The 20280-nt window shown below is 52.7% G+C and overlaps 1 protein-coding gene across 1 annotated transcript; it reads left to right on the plus strand.

Annotated features, from left to right (window-relative positions):
* Positions 1 to 3765: 3765 nt before the first annotated feature.
* Positions 3766 to 6359, plus strand: LOC135285435 (serine/threonine-protein kinase pim-1-like; the record flags this gene model as incomplete). Its single annotated transcript, XM_064397709.1, has 5 exons — positions 3766 to 3882; positions 3996 to 4046; positions 4251 to 4617; positions 5246 to 5422; positions 5655 to 6359. Coding segments are annotated over 5 exons (819 nt in total), but the record flags the coding sequence as incomplete, so codon positions are not given.
* Positions 6360 to 20280: the final 13921 nt, after the last annotated feature.

Raw genomic sequence — 20280 nt, forward strand, 5'->3', positions numbered from 1 at the left:
TGTGCTGGGCGCTGGTTGGGCAGCACCTCGGGTGCTGTGTCCAGTTCTGGGACCCCAAATTTAGCAAGAATTGGAGGGGCTGGAGTGTGTCCAGAGAAGGGCAACAAGGCTGGTGAAGGGTCTGGAGCAAAAATCCTGTGAAGAGAGGCTGAGGGAGCTGGGGTTGTTTATCCTGGAGAAGAGGAGGCCCGGGGGAGACCAGGTGGTGTCAGGGCACAGGTTGGACTTGATGATCTCCAAGGTCTTTTCCAACCTTGCTGATTCTGGGATTCTCTGAAACCACCCTTGCAGCAGTTGCACGATGAGCCCTGGGCCTCCTCTTCAGAAGCTCCAGCAGCCCAGGTGCCTCAGCTTCTCCTCCCAGGCCCAAAGCCCATCCTGTCAGTCCTCAGAGCCTCTGCAGCTCCTCCTCATTGCCCAGAACAGGGAGCCCCACAGGCAGACACAGCAGCCCAGATGTGCCCCCCTGGCCTGTGGTGCCTCTGGCAAGGGAGCAGCACGAGGCACTGCAGGAGCCTGCAGACAATTCCTGCAGCACTTGGAGGATGATCCTGCTCCCCAAGGGACGTTCCCATGGTGCCAAGTCAGGAACTGCAATGGGGAGTGGGGCCAGAGAGGAAAGGGCAAACAGGGATGGGCTTTTTGCAGGGGAGGGAACAGGGGTGGGCAACAGGAAGAAATTTGTACCAAAAAAAGGGGAAAAAAAAGCAAAGCTGAAGCCAAGGAAATGCTCAGGGCAGTTCAGGGGTGGCTGTCAGGCAGCCCTGGCTCTGAGCAACAGCATCTGCAGTGGGACAGGAATCTCCCAGCTAATGGGAACAAAGTTTCTGGCTGACTGCAGAGGCCAGGACAAAGCTGAGTGGTTTCCCTGCTGTCCCCCAGCTCTTCCTGGCCCCAGGGGCTGATGGCATTTGTGCTCCCTCAGGTTCATGTCCCCACAGCAGCAGCATGGGGGTGCTCCTGCCTGCTCTGTGCAATGCAAACAGGGGCTCCTGAGCCAGTGCTGCCGTGGCTGTGCCTGCAAGGATGCGGCACCTCTGTGAGCTGGGGGAGAGGCCAGGGCTGCAGAGGGGGGATGTTGTTGGCAGCTCCATGAGGATGCTCTGGGACGCTGCCCTGGGCTGTGCAGCACCCTGGGGATGGATCAGCCCCTGCTCTGCTGCTCCTTCCCGTCTCCCCCAGGGCCCTTGCAGAGCCCCAGCCATGCTGTTTGCCCCCAGCCTGCCCACGGCCAGCCTGGGGCTGCTCACCATGGGGCTTTTCTGTGCTGAGCATTGGCCTGGCCGTGTTCTTGAGAGAGCCTGGGCAAGGAGCCTGGAGCCCCCAGGGCCTGGCCTGAGGCGTCAGCGCTGCCCCAGCAGTGCCCATGGCCTGTCCCTGCTGCAGCCCCGGCACTGCCACCCCCAGGACTGTGCCCGGCCCCGAGAGCACTCAGGCCCTGCAGCAACACCAGGGCCACCAGGGCAGCGGGGCAGGGCCACGGCAGCAGCACTGGCAATACCAAGTGCTGCTGCTGCTGCTGGGCACAGCTGCTGTGCCAGCACTGATCTGCCCCAGCTCTGCACACAGACATTGCTGCTGCATCTCCAGAGAAGGCAAGAATAGAGGGATCTCTGCAGAAAACTTTGCTGGGATATCCTTTAGTTCCTTTAAAACCTTTGAGACTGCAGCCCCTCATTGGCACAGTCTGTGGCCACAGGGAAGGTGGAGAGAAACAAAGTCAGAGATGGCAGAAACAATCGTCTAGCTTTAGGAAGAATATTTAAAAAGAAAAACGACAGGGAAATCAAAGAACCAAACCAAAAGAGCTATAAAAGATGACTTTTATTACAAGTGATTTGCCCAAATTAGCAATCAGTTTAATGCTTCCTAAGATGTCCAGTCATCAGTCTCCTCACTGCAGCCTTGAGCTCCTGGTTCCTCAGGCTGTAGATGAGGGGATTCAGGGCTGGAGGCACCAGCGAATACAGAACTGACACCAACAGATCCAGGCATGCAGAGGAAATGGAGGAGGGTTTCAGGTGGGCAAGTATTGCAGTGCTGAGAAATGCATTTCTCCTGCATTTTCCCTTTTCAGATTCTTTCAGTCATCTCCTCAGAGGTACAGTTTGTTTTGGGGCTTTTCATGAACTGATTGTACTCTTGATTTAGATGGAGACTGTGGAATTGTTTTCAGATGTAGAAGAATCTGGACTGAAGACAGAAACAAACTCCCTGTCAGCCCATTTTCATCTTCTAGATCATTTTCAAGATGTCCTTGGGGGTGTTGGAATGATTATCACACAGCTCTCCACTTCTGGCTGCAGGCTCTAGAGTTTCTTTCTCTGCATTCAGTCAGGCTTGCATTCCCTAAGAGTTCTTGGTAGCCTGTCATCTTTTCTTAGGGTAGAACAGTAACAATGAAAACCTTACCAATGGCACAACTGCCCAGCCCACAAGGAAAAGAAAAGAACAAGCTGTCAAATTCTTCAAATATTTCTCCTGCTTTGCTGCAAGTGTTGTGCTGCACCCACAGTGTGGAAAGCTGCAGTTGGTGGCACACCTTGTGACAGAAGCTGCACCTCGTTCTCCGGGAAAGGTTCTTGGAAAAAGCAAACAGGACTGAGGAGAAGATTCTGGAAAAACTGAAAGAGCTTTTAAGAAATTAAATGAAAATTGAAACAATTCAAGACGTTTTTCTCTATTTATTTTTATGCTCCCCTTTTCCATCTTGCACTAGTTGTCCATCCCATTAATTCCAAACAGATCTCACTTCTAAGATCCATGAGTTGGCAAGTTTTAGACATTTTAAGATACCATGACCTACACACACTTTGGCTTTCCCTGTTTTTCTTGGAAATCAATGCTGGAGAGGTAAGTGCAGTGCTTGGGTCAGGTACAAATTCTGCATTCAGGGAATGCGCTCTGAGAGTGTTTGACCCTCAGCAGGGACAATGCACAGCAGGGACTGAGGGGATTCCTGAGCCACTGTGCAGGAGTCCAGACTCTGGGTCTGGGCTGAACTCGGCAAAGTTCCCGTGTTTGGACAGGCTCAGGGGCTGCCCTCGGGGAACGTGGGGCTCGGGGCGGGGGCGAGCGGGCAACGGACAAACGGACACGGGGACAAACGGCCCCGGAGCTTCAGTTGCAGCAGCGGCAGCAGCGGCAGCAGCGGCAGCAGCAGCAGCGGCAGCAGCAGCGACAGAAGAAACTTTTAGAGTCTCTTCTCCTCTCCCTCTCCCGCTGCCCCGTACCTCTCCCGCTCTCCCTTTCCCGCCGTCCCTCTCCTCTCCCCGCCTCCCTCTCCCCGTGCCGGGCTGGGCCATGCCCCCGGCCCGCCCCCGGCCCCGGGCGGGGCTGCCCCGTGCCCGCTCCCGGCCGTCCCGCCGCCGCCTGGCCTCAGCCCGGCTCTGGCCGTGCTGGCGCTGGCGGTGCTGGGCGGGCGTCAATGCCTGGGGCTGGGGCGGCATCGCCGGCTTTTGGCTCCGCCTGGCCCGAGCCCGGCCCCGGCACCGACGCAGGGTCCAGTCCCGGCCCCGACCCCGAGCCCGAGCCCGGCCCCGGCTCCTCCCGGGGCCCGCGGAGGACACAGGCGGCGTTGCCTCTCCCGCCGCCTCCGCTGCGGCTTGCCCGGCCCGAGCTCCGCCGCTCGGCAGCGCAGCCGCCGGCCCCGAGCCTCCCGTGCCGCGTTCCGAAAACCGAACGCCGGGGGATGGCCGGGCCGGGGCGGGTGAGGGGCGCTCGGGGGCCGTTGCTGGCCCCGGGCCGAGCGCTGACAGCCGCGTCCCGCCCGCAGGGAAGGCGCAGGAGGCCCTGCAGGAGCGCTACCGCCTGGGTTCCCTGCTGGGGCGCGGCGGATTCGGCAGCGTCTGCTCGGCGACGCGGCTCTTGGACGGCGCCCCGGTGAGCGGCGGGGCCGGCGGCGGGCGGAGTAGGAGGAGGAGGACAAGGAGGAGAAGGTCAGGGTGCGGCGGGACGGGCGTTGAGCTCAGCCTGCTGCTCTCGCTTGCTCATAGGTGGCCATCAAACGCGTGCCGCGGGATCGCATCCGGCACTGGAGCGAGCTGGTGAGTGAGCGGGGCCAGCGGCAGAAGCCGGGCCGTGCCGGGCGGCGAGAAGCCGGGGCCCGGCTGGGTGGGAGCCACCAGGAGCCCTGGGGGGAGAGCGGGCGTGGGCTGAACAGGGCATGCAGAGCATCCCAGGCTGGCTGAGTGGTCCCAGAGCCCTGGCACGGCCTCAGCTCCACTGATGGCATCGCGCTCCTCCTGCAGCCCGACGGCACCAGCGCGCCCCTGGAGATCGTGCTGCTGGCCAAGGTGTCCTGTGGCTGTGCTGGTGTCATTCAGCTCCTGGAGTGGCTTGAGCTCCCCGACAGCTTCTTGATGGTGCTGGAGCGTCCAGAACGGTGCCAGGAGCTCTCGGATTTCCTGGCGGAGCGGAGGTTCCTGCCGGAGGAGGAGGCGCGGGGGCTGTTCCGCCAGGTGCTGGAGGCCGTGCGGCACTGCACCAGCTGCGGGGTCCTGCACAGGGACATCAAGCCTCAGAACATCGTGCTTGACCTGGCCAGCGGGCAGCTGAAACTGATCGACTTTGGCTGTGGCGCTTTCCTCCAAGACACAGCCTACACCCAGTTTGCAGGTGAGCCCTCGCAGGGGATGCTCCTGGGCATCTCATGGCCCAGCCTGGGTGTAGCACCGGGGCTTCCCCCTACTGCAGCTGGGATGGGATTAATGCTGGAGCCAAGTTGATTTGGTTGGGGTGTGAGGGAGGCCAGCTCCCAGCCCTGCTGACAGCCTTCATTACCCACTGTGCCCTGGGCTGGGGCTGGAGCTGGTGGAGCCAGCCCGACAAAAACCCCCATGGGGGTTTTTCTCCCCCATGGGAGAGGGGGGTCTGAACCCATGCCCTGGATGGTTTGGTGTGCAGGGGAGGAGGGGCTTGGACTGCTCCACTCACCTTGTTTGCCTTGGCTTATTAACATTTTTTGGGGGCCCATGCAGGCAAAGAGGAGAGTGGGTTTTCTCTACCAGTGGGTGGGTTTTTCCTTTCTGTGTCATGGTTGGGCCTTCCCAGGGTTTCTGCTGCCCTCTTCCAGCACCAGTGGCTTCTTTTCCAGCCCTGAGTTTGTACACAAGTCCCAGGTGATGGTGAGAGGGCAGCGGTCACCCCGTGTGTTGCTAGAGCAGCCCCCACATGCCCAGGGATGCTGGGGCCAGGCTCTGGGAGCAGCAGCATCCCCCTGCTGAGCTGTGTCTGTGTTCCACAGGAACCCTGGCCTACAGCCCTCCAGAGTGGACCCAGCACCAAAGCTACCATGGCGAGGCAGCAACAATCTGGTCCCTGGGCCTCCTGCTGTACCAGCTGGTTGTGGGGAAGCACCCGTTCAGGAGGGGCCAGGAGATCATCTGGGGGCGCATCTTGTTCCCACCACGGCTCTCTCAAGGTGGATCCTCATCTCTGGGCACAGGGGGAATACCAATGCTGGGAGACAGCAGCGGGCTGATGGGCATCCTGCTCTGGCAGCTGCTGAGGAGGTGGCACATGTCCTGCTCTCCTCTAAACAGAGAATCTGTGGGGAAGTTTAGGCCCAGCTCTGGGCACACCCATATGGCCTGGGCACAGGAACAGGGGGAAACTTCTCCAAGTGACTGGTGATTTCTGGTTTGTCTCCCCAGAATGCCAAGATGTCATTAAGAGGTGTTTGTCCATGCAACCCTCGGACAGGCCATCATTAGAAGAGCTTTTCTGCCATCCTTGGGTGCAGGGTGCTCCTCGGCCCTAGAAGATGAGAGAGATCCATGTGCACAGTTGGATCCAGGGGCCTGGCAGGTAGGAGCTCCACACATTTCTTGGCACTCAGTGGCAAAGCAAACCAGACTGGTTTTGTCCTGCCTGTAGCTCTGAGCAGGGGTCAGCAGAAGGGAACATGCAGCTCTTGGGATGGAGCTGAGCTGGAGATCTGGTGTGGCAAGCACTGGTGGCCACCATCCCCCCTGGTTTTGCTTGTCTGGTTCATGGATGGCTGGGGCCCTGGGCAGAGCCCTGACAGCCTGGTCTGGTCCCAGGGAAGGAGAAGGAGCTCCTGGAGAAGCTGTACCAGGTGGGGCTGCTGCTGGAGACAGCAAGGACAACCTCAAGGACAACAATCTCTTCCTTGGCCTGGCCAGCTGAAGATGATGGACTTGGATTCTGGCAGCTTCTCTAAAGACACACTCCACACCCAATTTGCAGGTGAGTTCCACAGCCAGGGGGATGCTCCCAGATCTGGGCATGGCATGGCCTGGCTGGGCACCAAAGGTTCCCCCCTTTGCTGGGAGGGATGCAACAAATTCTTCGGTCGACTGCCCAGCTGCTTTTTGGCTCTGGGCAGCTGCTGAGGGCTGGATGTGCTATGGCTGGCTGCAGGCTGGGCACATGTCCTGCCCTCCTGCCCTGCTTCCCAAGGCAGCACTGATGGGCAGCTCTGGGCACAGCTCTGAGCCCGGCCAGCACCGCCTGGGCATTGCGGGCAGCTGGGACAAGGGGACAGGAGCCATCAGCTGATGGGCAGTTTCTGCTTTCTCTCCTTGCAGCCAGGCTCTGCGGATGCTGAGGCTGCTCTGGGCTCTGGCAGGGCTCTGCTGGAGCTCAGCACCGGGCTGGAATCAGCCAAAGAAGAAATGGTGTCACCTGCAGCACAGACTTGCTTGAGCATTTTGACAACGCAGCTCAAGTTTGCAGCGTGGACACCTCCAATGGAAAACATGACACCTCCCAAAAATTAAAATCGTTCAATACCTTCTGAAATCAAATCAATCTGGGATGACTCCAAATGACATTTTTCAGCTTGCTCAAGATGTAGCTCAGCCCTTCTCTGAACAGTTCTTTCCCCCACCTGCCTTTTACTTCTCAACTGCTCCCTTTTTTCCCCCAGTGAATTCCCAGCCCATCGCAGTCTCCATCACTTGCTGGCCTTCCGTGTTGCCCCTGACCACAAGGAAGGCCAAGCCCCAGGTTTAGGGGCTCGTGCTGTCACTGGCTGAGGAGCAGCAATGTCTCAGAGGTCCAGTGGGATTTTAGTGTCATTCAGAGCCACTCTCCAGCCCTCAGCTCTCCTCACTGCTGAGTTCCCACTCCCTTTTCTTCATCCTTGCAGCAGGATGAGCTCTGTGAATCCCCTTGAGCCTCCCCACTCTTCCCAGCCCACGCAGCCACCTCAGTTAGGCTGAAGCTGAAGCTTCTCTGTCTCCTCTGGCACACCAGTCCAGTCCCCTGTGTGGGGAGCCCCAGTCCCAGAGCACAGCACACAGCAGTGCAGTCCGGGCTGGAGCAGCTGCCCTGCAGCCCTGGCTTGGCTGTTTGTGGCAGCTGAATGCTCCCTGTTTCCAGCTGTCCCTGCAGGATGGCCCCAGGGCAGAGCCCAGCCGGGCTCCCACTGCAGCCCCTGGAGCTTGGGGCAGACAGTGCTCCCAGAGCTGAGGTTCATGGGGAGCACCCGGAGCTGTGCCTCGCACTCAGTGCTGGCAAGTGTTGTGTTCTCATCTCCTGCAGCCTGAGGGGAAAACAACCTGTGCTGCCAGGCCAGCACTGCCCCTCTGGGCAGGGACAATGCTGAAGGGCTTTCCCATTCCAGAGGAGCTGGCACTGAGCCTTGGCAGGGCCTGGCAGGGCTGGAGCCGGGTCTGGCCTGCTGTCCGGGACTCGCTGCCCACCAACCGCCCCCACCCACCACGCTCCATCCTCCAGAGACAGAAGGGTCTGTGTGTGCCAGGGGCTCTTGGATGTCTGTGCATCCATGGACAGAAGGGTCTGTGTGTGCCAGGGGCTCTTGGATGTCTCTGTATCCATGGGCAGAAGGCTCTGTGTGTGCCAGGGGCTCTTGGATGTCTCTGTATCCATGGACAGAAGGGTCTGTGTGTGCCAGGGGCTCTTGGTTGTCTCTGTATCCATGGACAGAAGGCTCTGTCTGTGCCAGGGTTTCCATAATGTCTCTGTACCCATGGGTATGGCATGAACATGGACAGTGAAAGTGTCAGTCATGTTGCTTGCACACTCCTTCCTTTGTACACAAGACAAAACCATGCACACCCCCAGGTATGGATATATTAATAGGATATGGATGGATAGGGGTTTCCCACAGTGCAGTAACTTTAGCATAACTCACCATTTAACTGGTGGCCAGGGGATTTTTTCCCTACTCTGTGGGAGAAGGCGTCCAAGAGCTGAAGGAGCAGCATTCAGAAGCAGATTCAGGATTTCTAGGTAGGAAGTGGAGCTCACAACCATCCACATAACTCGCCATATTCATTGGGATGGGCTGCTGCTTCTCTAGGAATTTGGCCCAATGCAGACATGAGACTTGGAGAAATCCCAGCTCTCTGTGGGTTTGTGCAAAAGGGGGAGCAGCTCAAACACTTTGTGCTTGCCTGGGGGACACAAGGTCCAAGGAGCTTTGGTGGCAGAGGGTGACCTGGGCTGGTGGCAGGTGAAGTTCCATTCTATGACATTCTCAGAGTGGCACAGGACAAAGGTCCAAGTACCCCCAACCCCACTGATGAAGTCCTTAGAGTGCTGCACATCCTCTAGGAAAAGCTGCTGTCACACAATCTATTGGGATTTATAACTTTCATTTGCAACACTTTAAATCCAAATTTCAAACTGCAATATTTTTACACTCAAGACACAGTAATGCATAAATGCATAATAGATCTTTCAATTTCCTATTGATTCCATCACAATTTAAAATAACATAATATTGCAAACAAAACCCTGAATGTTTTAAAAAGGGTTGCTGAGGTCAGTAAGATGAATCCATGCCATCAGAACATTTACAGAGTAACTGATTTCTCTTCTTGAAAAGATCAGTTGCCTCTTAATCCAAAGTTACTGATGATTTTCAGTACACATTTGTATTTTTGGTTTTATCTTTCATATTTTTTTCTTTCCTTTTTTGTCCAGTGTTTTTAACAGAGAACTCGTCCTACAAAAGGAATGTACAGCAAAATGAGAAATATTTCTGATAAACAATGAAAATGTAGGCTCCTCCTCTGTTTCCTTTTCTATGGATACCCTGAAGAAAATTATCTAGCAGATATGAGCAGAGGTGTGAAGTGTTTCATTTGGACTGTGCTGGAGTTAAGCACTGCTGACATCCTGATCCAGTCAAGAGCTGCAGAATTCTTTTGCAGATCTTGAACCTTGTGTTTGCAGGCACAGCACCTGCAGTGCTGACACACCAATGCACATGAATAACTCTGTTATTCCCTCTCAGAATTTGGGCTCTGCCCCAGCACGAGGTGCTGCAGCCCTTTGCTCCTGGTTCCCGTGTGGAGCAGCTCCCTTCCTGCTGGCTGAGCTGCTCAGGCAGAGCCCGGCAGCTCCTGGCCCTGCAGGGCTGAGGCTTTTCCCCACTGCTGGGCACAGACTGATGGAGCAGCACTGCTGAACACGGGCACACCCAGAGGCACCAGGAGCAGCTGCCTTTGGCCACCTGAGGCTCCAAGGCCCAAACTCTGAGCAGCCAGAGCTGGAAGAGACTCGCAGACTCCCTGGTGGCTGTGCTGCCCCACTTGTGCCCAGCCCAGCTCTGCCTGGGGCAGAGGGAGAACAAGGGGCAGCTCCCAGCCCAGCCCAGCCCAGGGACCCCTCCAGCCCCAGGGCTTGGGGCACTGTCAGCACCTGCTGCTCCAGCCACCGCTCCTGCTGACCCTGACAGCAACACCCAAACTGGGGCTGATCCCGAGGGAGCAGCAGCAGGGCCTGGATCTGATCCCTGACTCTGGGGCAGGGCTGGGCAAATGACCCCACAGCAGCAGCAGCAGCAGCACATGGAGCTGACTTTCAGCACAGCCCCTGCCCCTCTTCCCTCCTGTGTGCAGCGGTGTCACAGCAGCCTGAGGCACCTGGGAGCCCCCAGTGCCAGCAGGGACTTGAGACGGCAGCCCTGGGCTCCTGGAGGTTGTGCAAGGAACGGAGCTGGGGACTCCCAGTCCATGGGGAGCTTCCAGATGGAAAAGGCTGCTGTGCCCAGGCAGCTCCAAGGGCAAAGAAAGGAGAGTCTCGACCACTGGATCTGAGCCAGTCCCAGAGTCCTGGGCAGCAGCCACTGAGCCTTGGGGGAAGAGAGGGCACAGCAAGAGGGACAAAACCAGGCGAAGTCAGAGACTGGAGAGAGCCAGACCTGGGACAGGAACAGCTGCTTCACTGCACTCTTGGAGAAAGCTCTTGGCTGGTTCACAGCGCTGAAAGGCATGAAGGGCAGAGAGGAGGCCATACCAAACAATGCTCCTGTTTCCACACCCTCCCCTCTCTGTGTCCCAGAAGGAATTGCATGGACTGTATTCAACTCTCCGAGTCGTCTCGTTCAGCATGAGCAGCTTAGCACCAGGAGCTGAAGGAGCTGCCACCATAGGCCACAGGAGCTGAGCAAGAGGGAACTTTTAGAGCAAAGTAATGCTGCTCAAATAGACCTAGCTAAATGCAGCGGATAGAATAATGGAATCACAGCATCATTTCTGTTGGAAAAAACCTCTGAGCTCATCCAGTCCAGCTGTTCACCCAGCAGTGTCAAGCCCAGCACTAAACCATGTCCCTGAAGTGCCAAGGCCTGGATAACAGCCCTGAGTGAGGCCTGAGCAGCAAGCCCTGAGCCAAAGGTGACCTCTGGATGAACCTTCCAACCAAAGGTTATCTTTGTATATGCTCACTGATGAAATATGCATGGTCATTAGCATTGTGATGGATGTAGCCACTTATTAGTGAAATATGTATTGACCTTTCTGTATTTAGAAGCTGGACAAGGCCATGAACTCTGACATCTGGCCTTGTTTGGGGCTGGAGGATCAAAGTCAGCTCCCTTGGTTCCTCCTTGAGCCCTGACCAGGCTTTGGGAGGAACCCAAGAGGAGGATGAAACCAGATGTTCCCACACTGGAAGTGCTGTCAGTTTGTTCATTCAGCACTGTCAGAGCTGGGCCGTCTCACAGCGAGGTTGGAGCCTCACCTGTGGCTGGAGGCACCTGCAGGAATTCCCAGTGTCCAGGAGTGGATCTGCAGCCCTTGGCTGGGACAGCTTCCCCCAGCTGCTGTGTGGATCTGGGGGATGCTGAAGGCTGAGGGTAACAGGTGCTGGATCTTTCTTAATCACTGCAGGCAATCTTTGGTTCTGATGATTGAGTGCATTGCTGAGCTGCTCCTTTTGTGATCCTTTGCTGCTTTGAGCTGCAGTAAATGACACCGATTCCTTCAGTTGGAGTCTGTGTCTTTGGTGCTGACCCTGCCCACTGGTAAAACAAAACTGGCAGAGTCTGGCCAGATCAGAGCGAAATGTCACTTGTTAAATGTAAATATGAGGAATCAGTCCTGCCAGAAATTCCTGGTTTTCTTTTCTTTTTCCTTTTTTTTCTTGGTAAAACAGAAACCATGCCCTAAAAAGAGATTGGAGCAGTGAGCAAGCACTTAAAAGTCTTTTAATGCCAGATGTATTAAAATGCATCCAAAAATTGCATATGCAAAAAGGAAAAGAACTTGTGGGTTTGGGAAGACGAAGATTAATTTTGTTAACTGCACATTGGAAACAGCACCAACTGAAGGAAGAATTGGTTTTGGAATGCTCCCACATAGAGGGACAGAGGAAAGTTTAAATCTTGAGGTCAGGTTCATTTGTGCAAGTGAAACTATTTACTATTAATATTAATATTATTATATCACACAAACAAACCTGAGCTCAAGACACAAACCTTTTTCTGTCACTTCATGTGGGAGTGTTCCAACAACAGTTTTTCCTTCTGTTGGTGTTGTTTCCAATGTGTCATTAACAAAATTCACCCTCGTCTTCCCAAAAACACAAGTTGTATTCCTCTTCCCATAAAAAATGGATAATGTGAAATAATGTTGAAAACTGTAATTTGTTAGCTTTGGCTGCTCACTGTAACACTAAATACCCTACAGAAAAGGACTGGCCACGACCCAAATGTCAGTGGTAAACTTTGTATATTGTGTGTAATGAATAAAGGAGGACAGGATGAAATTGGGTATTTTTATAGGGTTTGCTGATACTGTGATGCAGAGTGCTTTTTCTATTACTGTGAGAAATAAAGACATTAAGACTTCTGGGTTTTTCATGTGCTAGACAATCCACAAGCTGCAGGATTGATTGAACAGGTGAAGGGGTTGTTAAAAGAGCAGTTGACAAAATGAGGAGATGGGAACCTGTCCCCATGGAGAACCCATCTCCCAGGTGTGCTCCAAGCCCTTAACAATGGCCCACTGGGGAAACGGAAACCCCTGGCTGTGCATGGCTGCCCCCAATTTATATTAGAGCTAAATCAATTATTACAAGAAATAATAAGTGATGCAGTGAAAATGTCCAATAGCACATACTGTGAGCTCCAACCAACACAAATGAGGCTCTGCAGAACCACACAGCCTTGGATTATCTGCTTGCTGGCTAGGGAGGAACCTGGGCTATTCTAGGGCAGGAATGTTACAGGAATGTCTGGCAGTGCTGGGTTTGATATCCAACCATCAGGAATCTCCTTGATAGAAAGATCAGGAGGAGAGAGGCAGAAAGGAGAAAATTCTTCCTGGTGGGATTGGCTCCCAAATTGGAGGCTGCTGTGAAATGAATTTGTGGCAGTCACTGTCATCATTGCAGCACATGGTGTGTCATGATTCCATGTTAGAGTTGTTGTGACACCTTTTGCTGGAAATGGAGTACTGAGACTTGTCTAAAAAAAAAAGACACAGTCTCAAGAAAAAAGGGACATTTGGTAAAGTAACAGAGAATAGCAGCTAATTAAGCAGGTTTTAAAGGGAATGCAAATTAGAGCTCTGAGTAATGAACTTGAGCAGTACTTCATTGAAGAACAAGAGGTGACACCTTTATGCCTGTCATGGTTTGACCCTGGCACAATGCCAGGGCCCCCATGAAAGGTGTATTTCCAAAATGGTTACTGTGAGATGTGACCCGGAAACACAACAAAGCAGGCTCCCACCTGGGGATGGAGGGAAAAACACAACACTTGAATAATCTACAACACAGAAACATAAGGGAAAAAGAAAAAAACAGACACAACAATCCACAATGGAACACTCCCAAAACACTCCTCCTCCCCCTAGTCCTCTAACATTCAAATCTCAGTCCAATACCCTCCTTCACACATGCTCCCCCAGTTCATCAGGGGAGAGGAGTCTCCCTCTAGCACCATGGTCCTTTCTCGGAAACACAGTTGGAACTTCTTGTGCTTCTGTGTCACACGTGGCAGCCGCCCCGAGAGAATCTGCTGTGGTGACCATTTTCTTCCTATGTCCAGCGCTCTCACTACCGGCCATGGATCCAAACTGCTCCTTAGGTCCTTTTAAGAATGCATCACCCAGTTTTAAGAAGTGGCCGCCTCTTACCATTTGGGACACCTGTCCCCCCTATATTTTTATTCTCTTGGGGTCTGGGTCTCAGGAACAGAGATCTTTCGCTGAAGGCAGAGGGCTCCACCACACTTTCCCCCTTTGTCTTTGTTCTCTCTATTTCTCTTCGCGGCCTTATCATTCTTGGCTTCCAGCCAACTGCCTCTCTCAAGGTGCAGTCTCTGCATTATTGGAAGAAATTTGTTTCGCTTGTGGCTATGTGAGAGAAAAGTTCAGATAAAGCCACTCCAATCATCTCTTCCATCTAAGGTACTCGCATCTGCTGGCATTTCCTTCAACTACTCAAACCCTTTCTTCTTTCTTATCCTCCGTCCTCTCTAAACTCGCAGCTGGGGAGGATCAGTGTTTTCACAGCTTCCATTGTTTCAATACTAAAAGAGTTAAAAGCTCAGCCCGGTCTCCCAGCGGCTGGGCACCTTGCGCCCCCGCGCTTCTCCTCCTGGCCGTGGTGCCGGCAGGAGATATCAAATTCCAAGCCAGCACAGACTCTATCACTCTCTCCCGGGGGGGCTGCCCAAACCGTCCCAGTTCTCCTCCACCCCTGCCTCTTGCAGGGGCTCCAGCCTCTCTCCCCACAGGCCGCATGGCCTTCCCCTCCACCACCCAGACGCAGCTGGGCAGGGGGAAGACGTCAGACCAGCTCACCTGCCTGCCGGACTCCAAAGACGGAGTTTCTCTCGGAATGCTCTGCTTTTAACCACTGTGTGTTCTCAGAGGCGTATCCAAATCCCAGTAGCCACACCAGGTGCCAATTTCAAATCTGGCCACTGATTGGTTTGACCATAACCATTCCAAAAACTCACTTCCGGGTCAAACCAAGACAAACACCCACCCAGAAAGTGCCCTACAATTCCAAGGTCAATCTTTCCTCTACAGCATGGGTTTGCTGTCAGAGTCTGCACGGGATTGTAAAATCACCAGGAGAAAAGTTCTTTTAGTTCTTTTAGTTCTTTTAGAAGTGAGTTCTTTTAGTTCTTTTAGAAGTTCTTTTAGAAGTGAGAAAATCACCAGAACAAGTTCTGCTTTGTCACTACCTCAAGACTTTGAGGGAGAGGGTTTGTGGTGCTTACTTGCTCACAGGGGTGCACAACAAGGGTTGAAACAGTAAAAATAGCCCAAACCCTTTAGAAATTGGAAGGAAAACCTGAGGCACTGGGAGCTAGCAGCTCAGAAACACGTGGCTTTTGCTCCTCTCTTCTACCTGAGAGCTTCCTGGGCAGGGGCAATTCTTCCAGTTGCATCACCGTGGCTATGGCTAGCAGGGGCAGCGAGCAGATGGATTTAGCTTCTCCTGCCAGCCCCTGAAATGCCAGTTGTCATTTGTGTGCGCTGAGGATTCTGTTTCAGACTCTGAACTTGCGCAGCTGCTCCTTGGGCGCTGCTGGCCCGCAGGCGCAGCGCTGCTGCAGCAGCTGTCCCGCACACAGGGAGGGCTCTGGAGCCTCCCCAGGGCCACCAAGGAGCGGAGGAGGGAACGTGCCAGGGATCTGCTGCAGTACCGTGGGGTTGTGGGGGATCCTTCGGTCTCTTTGATGGGAGAGGGAAGGGGGCAGATGGAATCAAGATGGGACAGGGATCAGACAGCCCCACGCCAGGCAGCATTTTCTCCTCTGAGAGCTCCTCTGGGTTGAACGAGCTAGTGAAGCCTGCAGAGCAAATGCCACCTGGGAGTGAGGGAAAGGCTGGTTAGAAAGGAGTCAGATAAAGCCCATGTGGGCATTTCTCCTGCCAAGGGGCTCCTGGGGAGACAAAGGAGACAAGAAAGATGTCTCATCTCCCAACATTTCCTGGGATATGCTTTTGTGGTTGCCTTGGCAGTGTTAGTGGTCACAGGTTATTGGGAGGACTCTATGATCTTAAAGGCCTTTTCCAATGGAAACAGTTCTGCAATTCTGAACTTCCATTCCTGCTTTGAAGGATGCAGTCCCAAATAGACACATATTTGTGTTTTTAAGGAATTTAGCATCTACCTTTCCTTGAAAGTAATAGGAATCAGGTTTTAAATGCTCTCAAAACACTTGAATTCCTTGCTCTTAAGCTGTGTGTTTGAATTGAAGTGCTTTTGTCCACAAAGGCTGGACCATGGGATGAATGCAGGCAATTCAGTTGCAGTGGCACTTGTTTCACCTGCTTTTCTTCTTCCTTTCCCCATGGGTGGCCAATTTGGGAGTATTTGTTTTGTACTTGGAGTTCTGGCTTCAACTTACTCATGGATGTGCTGTAAAATCTTATCTACCCCTTTCTACTAAAAAATGCTTGCAGACTGGTGGGAATTGCTAGAGACAAGGCTTACAAACCAGTCCCCAGTACGATTAGCCCAGTGTCCCTGCTTCAATCCAGGTATGCTTGTATTAAAAAGGAGCAAACTATTCTAACTCACTCACCCCCTCCCTCCTCTTTTTTTTTTTTTTTGGTAGCTCTTGTAAGGAGTCCTTGCCATTCCAACTCTTAGTTATCAAATGTGTGAAGGCACAATACTGCTGTAGCAGAAGCCTGAGTTCAGTGAGAACATGTCCAAAGCACTGGGTCCCAACAGCAGTGGGCACGGTGAGAGACTTGGCTCTGCTGCCATGGCCATCCAGCCATGGGGAGAGCAGCTGCTGGGGCTTCCCCCATTCTGCCAAGAGCAGTCTGCCTCCAGCATGTGGACTGCATGGCCACGATTTGGAAAGAATGTGTAAAATGCATAGTTTGAATGTATTTTGATGGTGTCTGACATCACCTGACTGGAGCAGTTTGGTAGGCAGGACGCCCTGCGGGCAGGGCCGTGGCAGGGATGCGTGGCTGGCACTGGCACTGGCAGTGTTATTTTTCCAGACAGGCTCCTGGTACATCTGCAGGGGACGGCACCAGCAGCTGTATCAGCCCAGCGAGCAGCAGCACTTGGAGGAGACCCTCATCTGCAAAGAGCCCGTCACCCCCTTTGCTTTCTCCCATGGCAGCACAAGATGATTCCGCTGGAGGTGAAGGGCTGCTGCAGCCTGGAGATTCCTTCAGCCAACACTTGCTGCAATCTCGTTCCTGCAGCTGTGCCTGGAGGATGTTGGCCTGCAGAGGTGCTGCCAATGTCCAGGAATGCTGCTTGGCCCAGAGAGGCAGTGTGTGTACAAAAGCTGCATTCAAAGCACTGACCACGACTCCCCGGAGCCGCTGGCAAGGGCAGCAGCTCTTCTTCATTCCATGCAGGTGAGAGCCCAGCCTTGGAGCCTGTCCCTGGGGACAGGGAAACACTCTGAGTATAGGTTTGAATTTTCAGGGACAGTCCAAATGAGAATTGCTTTGAGGCAGGTGTTGTAATGTTGGGTTTGGGTGTGTCTGCAGGAAAGAAAGCAGGAATAAACTCCTTGCACAACAATGGAGAACTTTGCATGGCCAATTTACACCCTACAGATACACTGATCATGTCAGCCCACTGAACACTGGGGGCATCTAATGCAGAGATCTTTGAATAGATAAGAGAGATGAGACTTGAAGAATAATTTTGCAGATGCTGAAGAAGGGATCAGACCCACGTGTCCCATGGGTCAGGCTTAGTTCTGCCAAATCAAGGATGATTAGTTTTATCTGCTCTGTTGGAGAGTATTTTAGAATGACCTGCCAAGTGCTATTTCTATGAAGAAAATTTTGAATTGTCAGGAGCTGTCAGGGTCAGAAATGTTTTGAGGAAGATGATGTTTATGTTGGGTTTGGGTGTCTCTGCAATCAAGAAAGCAGGAAATAAACCACTGGAACAATGAAGCAGAGCAAAAGTGGAATGTTTGGATGGTCAATTTGTTCCCTAAAGCTATTGGCCAGCTGAATTGTGGGCTCATCTACTGGGGAGTGCAGAGCTGCTTTAACTTCCACAGCATGGTGCCATTGTTTGTGTCCCAGCACTTTGTTTGATGTGAAGAGAAATTAACCAATTCCCACACCAACCAGCTGCAACCCAGAACTGAGTGGGAATTCCAGAAATAAAGGACTTGAAAAGTAGCTTTGGAGAGGGTTTACTTCCTAGACAGTGTGAAACCCTCAGGCGTGGCCAGGCTGGGCTTAAGGCTGGCTGCCCTTGGGAAGGGAAGGGAAAGGGATGGAGTTGGGGTGGGGTTTTGCAGCCATGGAAATGAGAGAACCACGGGCTATTGCATCACAAAGGGGCAGCCCCATGGGCTATTGTGTCACAAAGGGGCAGCCCCACGCTGGGGCTGTGAAGGCTGTGAAGGTTGTGGCTGGCACGGCCGCAGCGGCAGCAGACGCGTCTGGCTCTGCCTCTCTGTGCCGAGCGCTGGCGATCGGAGTCACCCGGCCTTGTTCTGAGGCTGGGCACCAAGCTTCTTTCGCTGGCTACACTGGGAGTATTCCCAAATTCAAACCCAGATCCTTCTGCCAGGCAGAAGCACGGGTTCAAAGATGGAGTTTACTGGAAAAGGAAAAACCTCTGAAGGAAAAGGTGAGCATAGGAAGGAGCTGAAAGGCTGAAGCCAAATGGAAAAACAATCCCACCATATTTCAGGGAAAACTGCTCCATGCTGGTCAGTTCTGGGTCAGAGTAGGTGGCTGACAGATACAGATGATCCTGCAAGGATGCCCATGGCATCACAACATTCTGTCATTAGTTTACTCTGCTTTCTCCTTTTTGACAGCAGCCAAATCACTCATACTGTCAGCCAGGACAGGGACTGTGGCCACAGCTGAGCACAGATTGGACATGGTCATGAGACGCAAGTCCTGTTGCTTTCCTTGCCATCAATGTCAGGTCTCACTACAGATAAATTTCCCATTCTTCCTCTGCTTGCTGGTCAGGTCCAACCCTGAGGATGGTATTACAGTCCTACAGAAACACCAATAAGGCCTGCCTGTTGCTGACAGGACTTGGTGGTTTACAGAAATAGCAGTCACAGCGGTGTGGGTTTTTCCTGTGGATTCACAGGCCAGACTGAAGAAGGAATATTTTCTCCTCTTATCATTGGAGCCTTCGCCTTTTCCCTTCAGACTTGCCAGCTTCATACTGTTCATAGGAATTAAATGCAGGCTAGTTCCATGAAAAATGAACCCAAATAAATTTTCTCTACAATTAAAAATTATTCCCCTTGAGTGCCACACCCATTATATGTGTTAATGATAAAGGTGGGAATTCACCTAACTCACTTCTTTCCTTGTGAGCATGGCTCAGCCTCACACAGAGGTGAGGGGGTAGAGCTGGGCCAATCTCTGGTGGGAGGAAGGGTCTTGTGGCAGCCCAGAGAGCCTGTGCACATTGCCAGGGAACAGCTGTGCCCTGCATGTGCCCCTGCAATGAGCTGTGCTGCTGCCAGTGCCTGTGGAGCTGGAGGGCTGCTCAGCTGTGGGGCAGGGAGAGGAGCAGGAGGGTGCTTGTGCAGCTGAGCCATTGCTGGAGAGCACAGGGCTCTGGGCTCCCTGCTGTCCCAGGGCAGCCCAGAGGCCAGGGTGCTCCTGTGGCAGCCCTGTGGAAGTGGGCCAGGGTTTTCCCTTGGCCTGCCTCAAGTGCCTACCAGCAGGAGCATGTTTCCCTGTGCAGCTCTTTAGAAGTTTGCAGGGAATGTGTCCCATGAGATATGGAATTTAGCTGCTTTAGGTTTGCATTGTGGCCCCCGTTAAACTTTGTGTCTCCATTTTGCAGATCTGACTGGTTACAGTCTTACCAAGAAGGTTCCTCTGGACAGTTCTGATGTTCCCTTATCCACAAAGTCCTTGCCTGCTGTACAGAGATCTCTTTCCTCCAAGCTCAGGAAAAAGCTGCTGCCTGTATGAATATTGTTTGAAGAATAGGATTTATGTTTTAGGTTTCATAGTTACAGATGTACATATGTTCTGATCCTTAGGTGTAGTTTTGAATAAATGTGTTTTGATTGTACCTTTACATCTTGATTACATATTTTTAATTGTATATATTTTATACTGATGATGAAAAAATTAAATAAATAAATCAAATTTAAATAAACCAGGAGAAGAATGTGAGACCAGGTCCTGCTAGCCTAGAGATTATGGGAGTGCAGCTCACTCAATGAGCCGGTGTCCCACCACATCCTTTCCTCCTCACTGGGCCTCTCCTCTTCCTCTTTGGCCATGTTTTCTTGGTGTCATTTGTGCTGCTCTTTGTTACTTGGCATTACGACAGGGCCACCTCTTGACCTGTTTGGAGGACAATGGATCCAAAAGACCCTGTATAGTCAAAATCTTTCTACATAGGTGTGTTCTGTGCTCAGAAAAGGCCTGAGCAAAGAAACAAAGAGAAGTGTGCCCAAACCCCAAAGCTTTGCTCCTTTGCAGTCTCACACAGATCTGGCTCACAGGTGTCTTGAATCACAATTTCATAGGTAAGAAGAATTCGTGTCTTTCACTGGGAAAAGATGCACTGCTTTGGAAAAAGCATCTGTATGTATATTTACCCAGGACAGCAGCCCAGCTGTGTTGTTTGCACCTTGTTTGCAGAAGGATGAGTGCACTGGGAGGCCAATAACAAGTGACAAAGGTTCCTCAAATCTGTACTGCAGCCTGGGTGCCATTCAGCCCAGAGCTAGGGGACAATTTGTTCATCATGGAACAGTGCTTGCCACTGAAATGAATTCCTGAACAGCTGGAAGAAGCAATTCTGGATGCAGCTCCACCTGTTTGTGGGCTGCATGATCATTGACAATGCTGCCTTTCCAGAAATTATTCCACAGTTTTCTTTCATAGGCATTTGAAGATTTTGAACTTCACATTTCACTTTGCTTTGCCTTAGGGAAAAACACTTCTAGGCCCAGTGCAAAATGTAACCTTTTGCCAGCAAAGTTCTCATGGTTGCCACCTTCTGATGTTACAGAAGAAACGGCATGGGAATGTGTTAATTAGGCTTTCTGAAAGTAAAACTCTATGTCACCTGGCTGCATGTGTTTGCTTAGCTATGGGTCTAGTC

The sequence above is a fragment of the Passer domesticus genome, chromosome 23, assembly GCF_036417665.1.
Source record: "Passer domesticus isolate bPasDom1 chromosome 23, bPasDom1.hap1, whole genome shotgun sequence".
In the NCBI taxonomy this organism is placed as follows: domain Eukaryota; kingdom Metazoa; phylum Chordata; class Aves; order Passeriformes; family Passeridae; genus Passer; species Passer domesticus.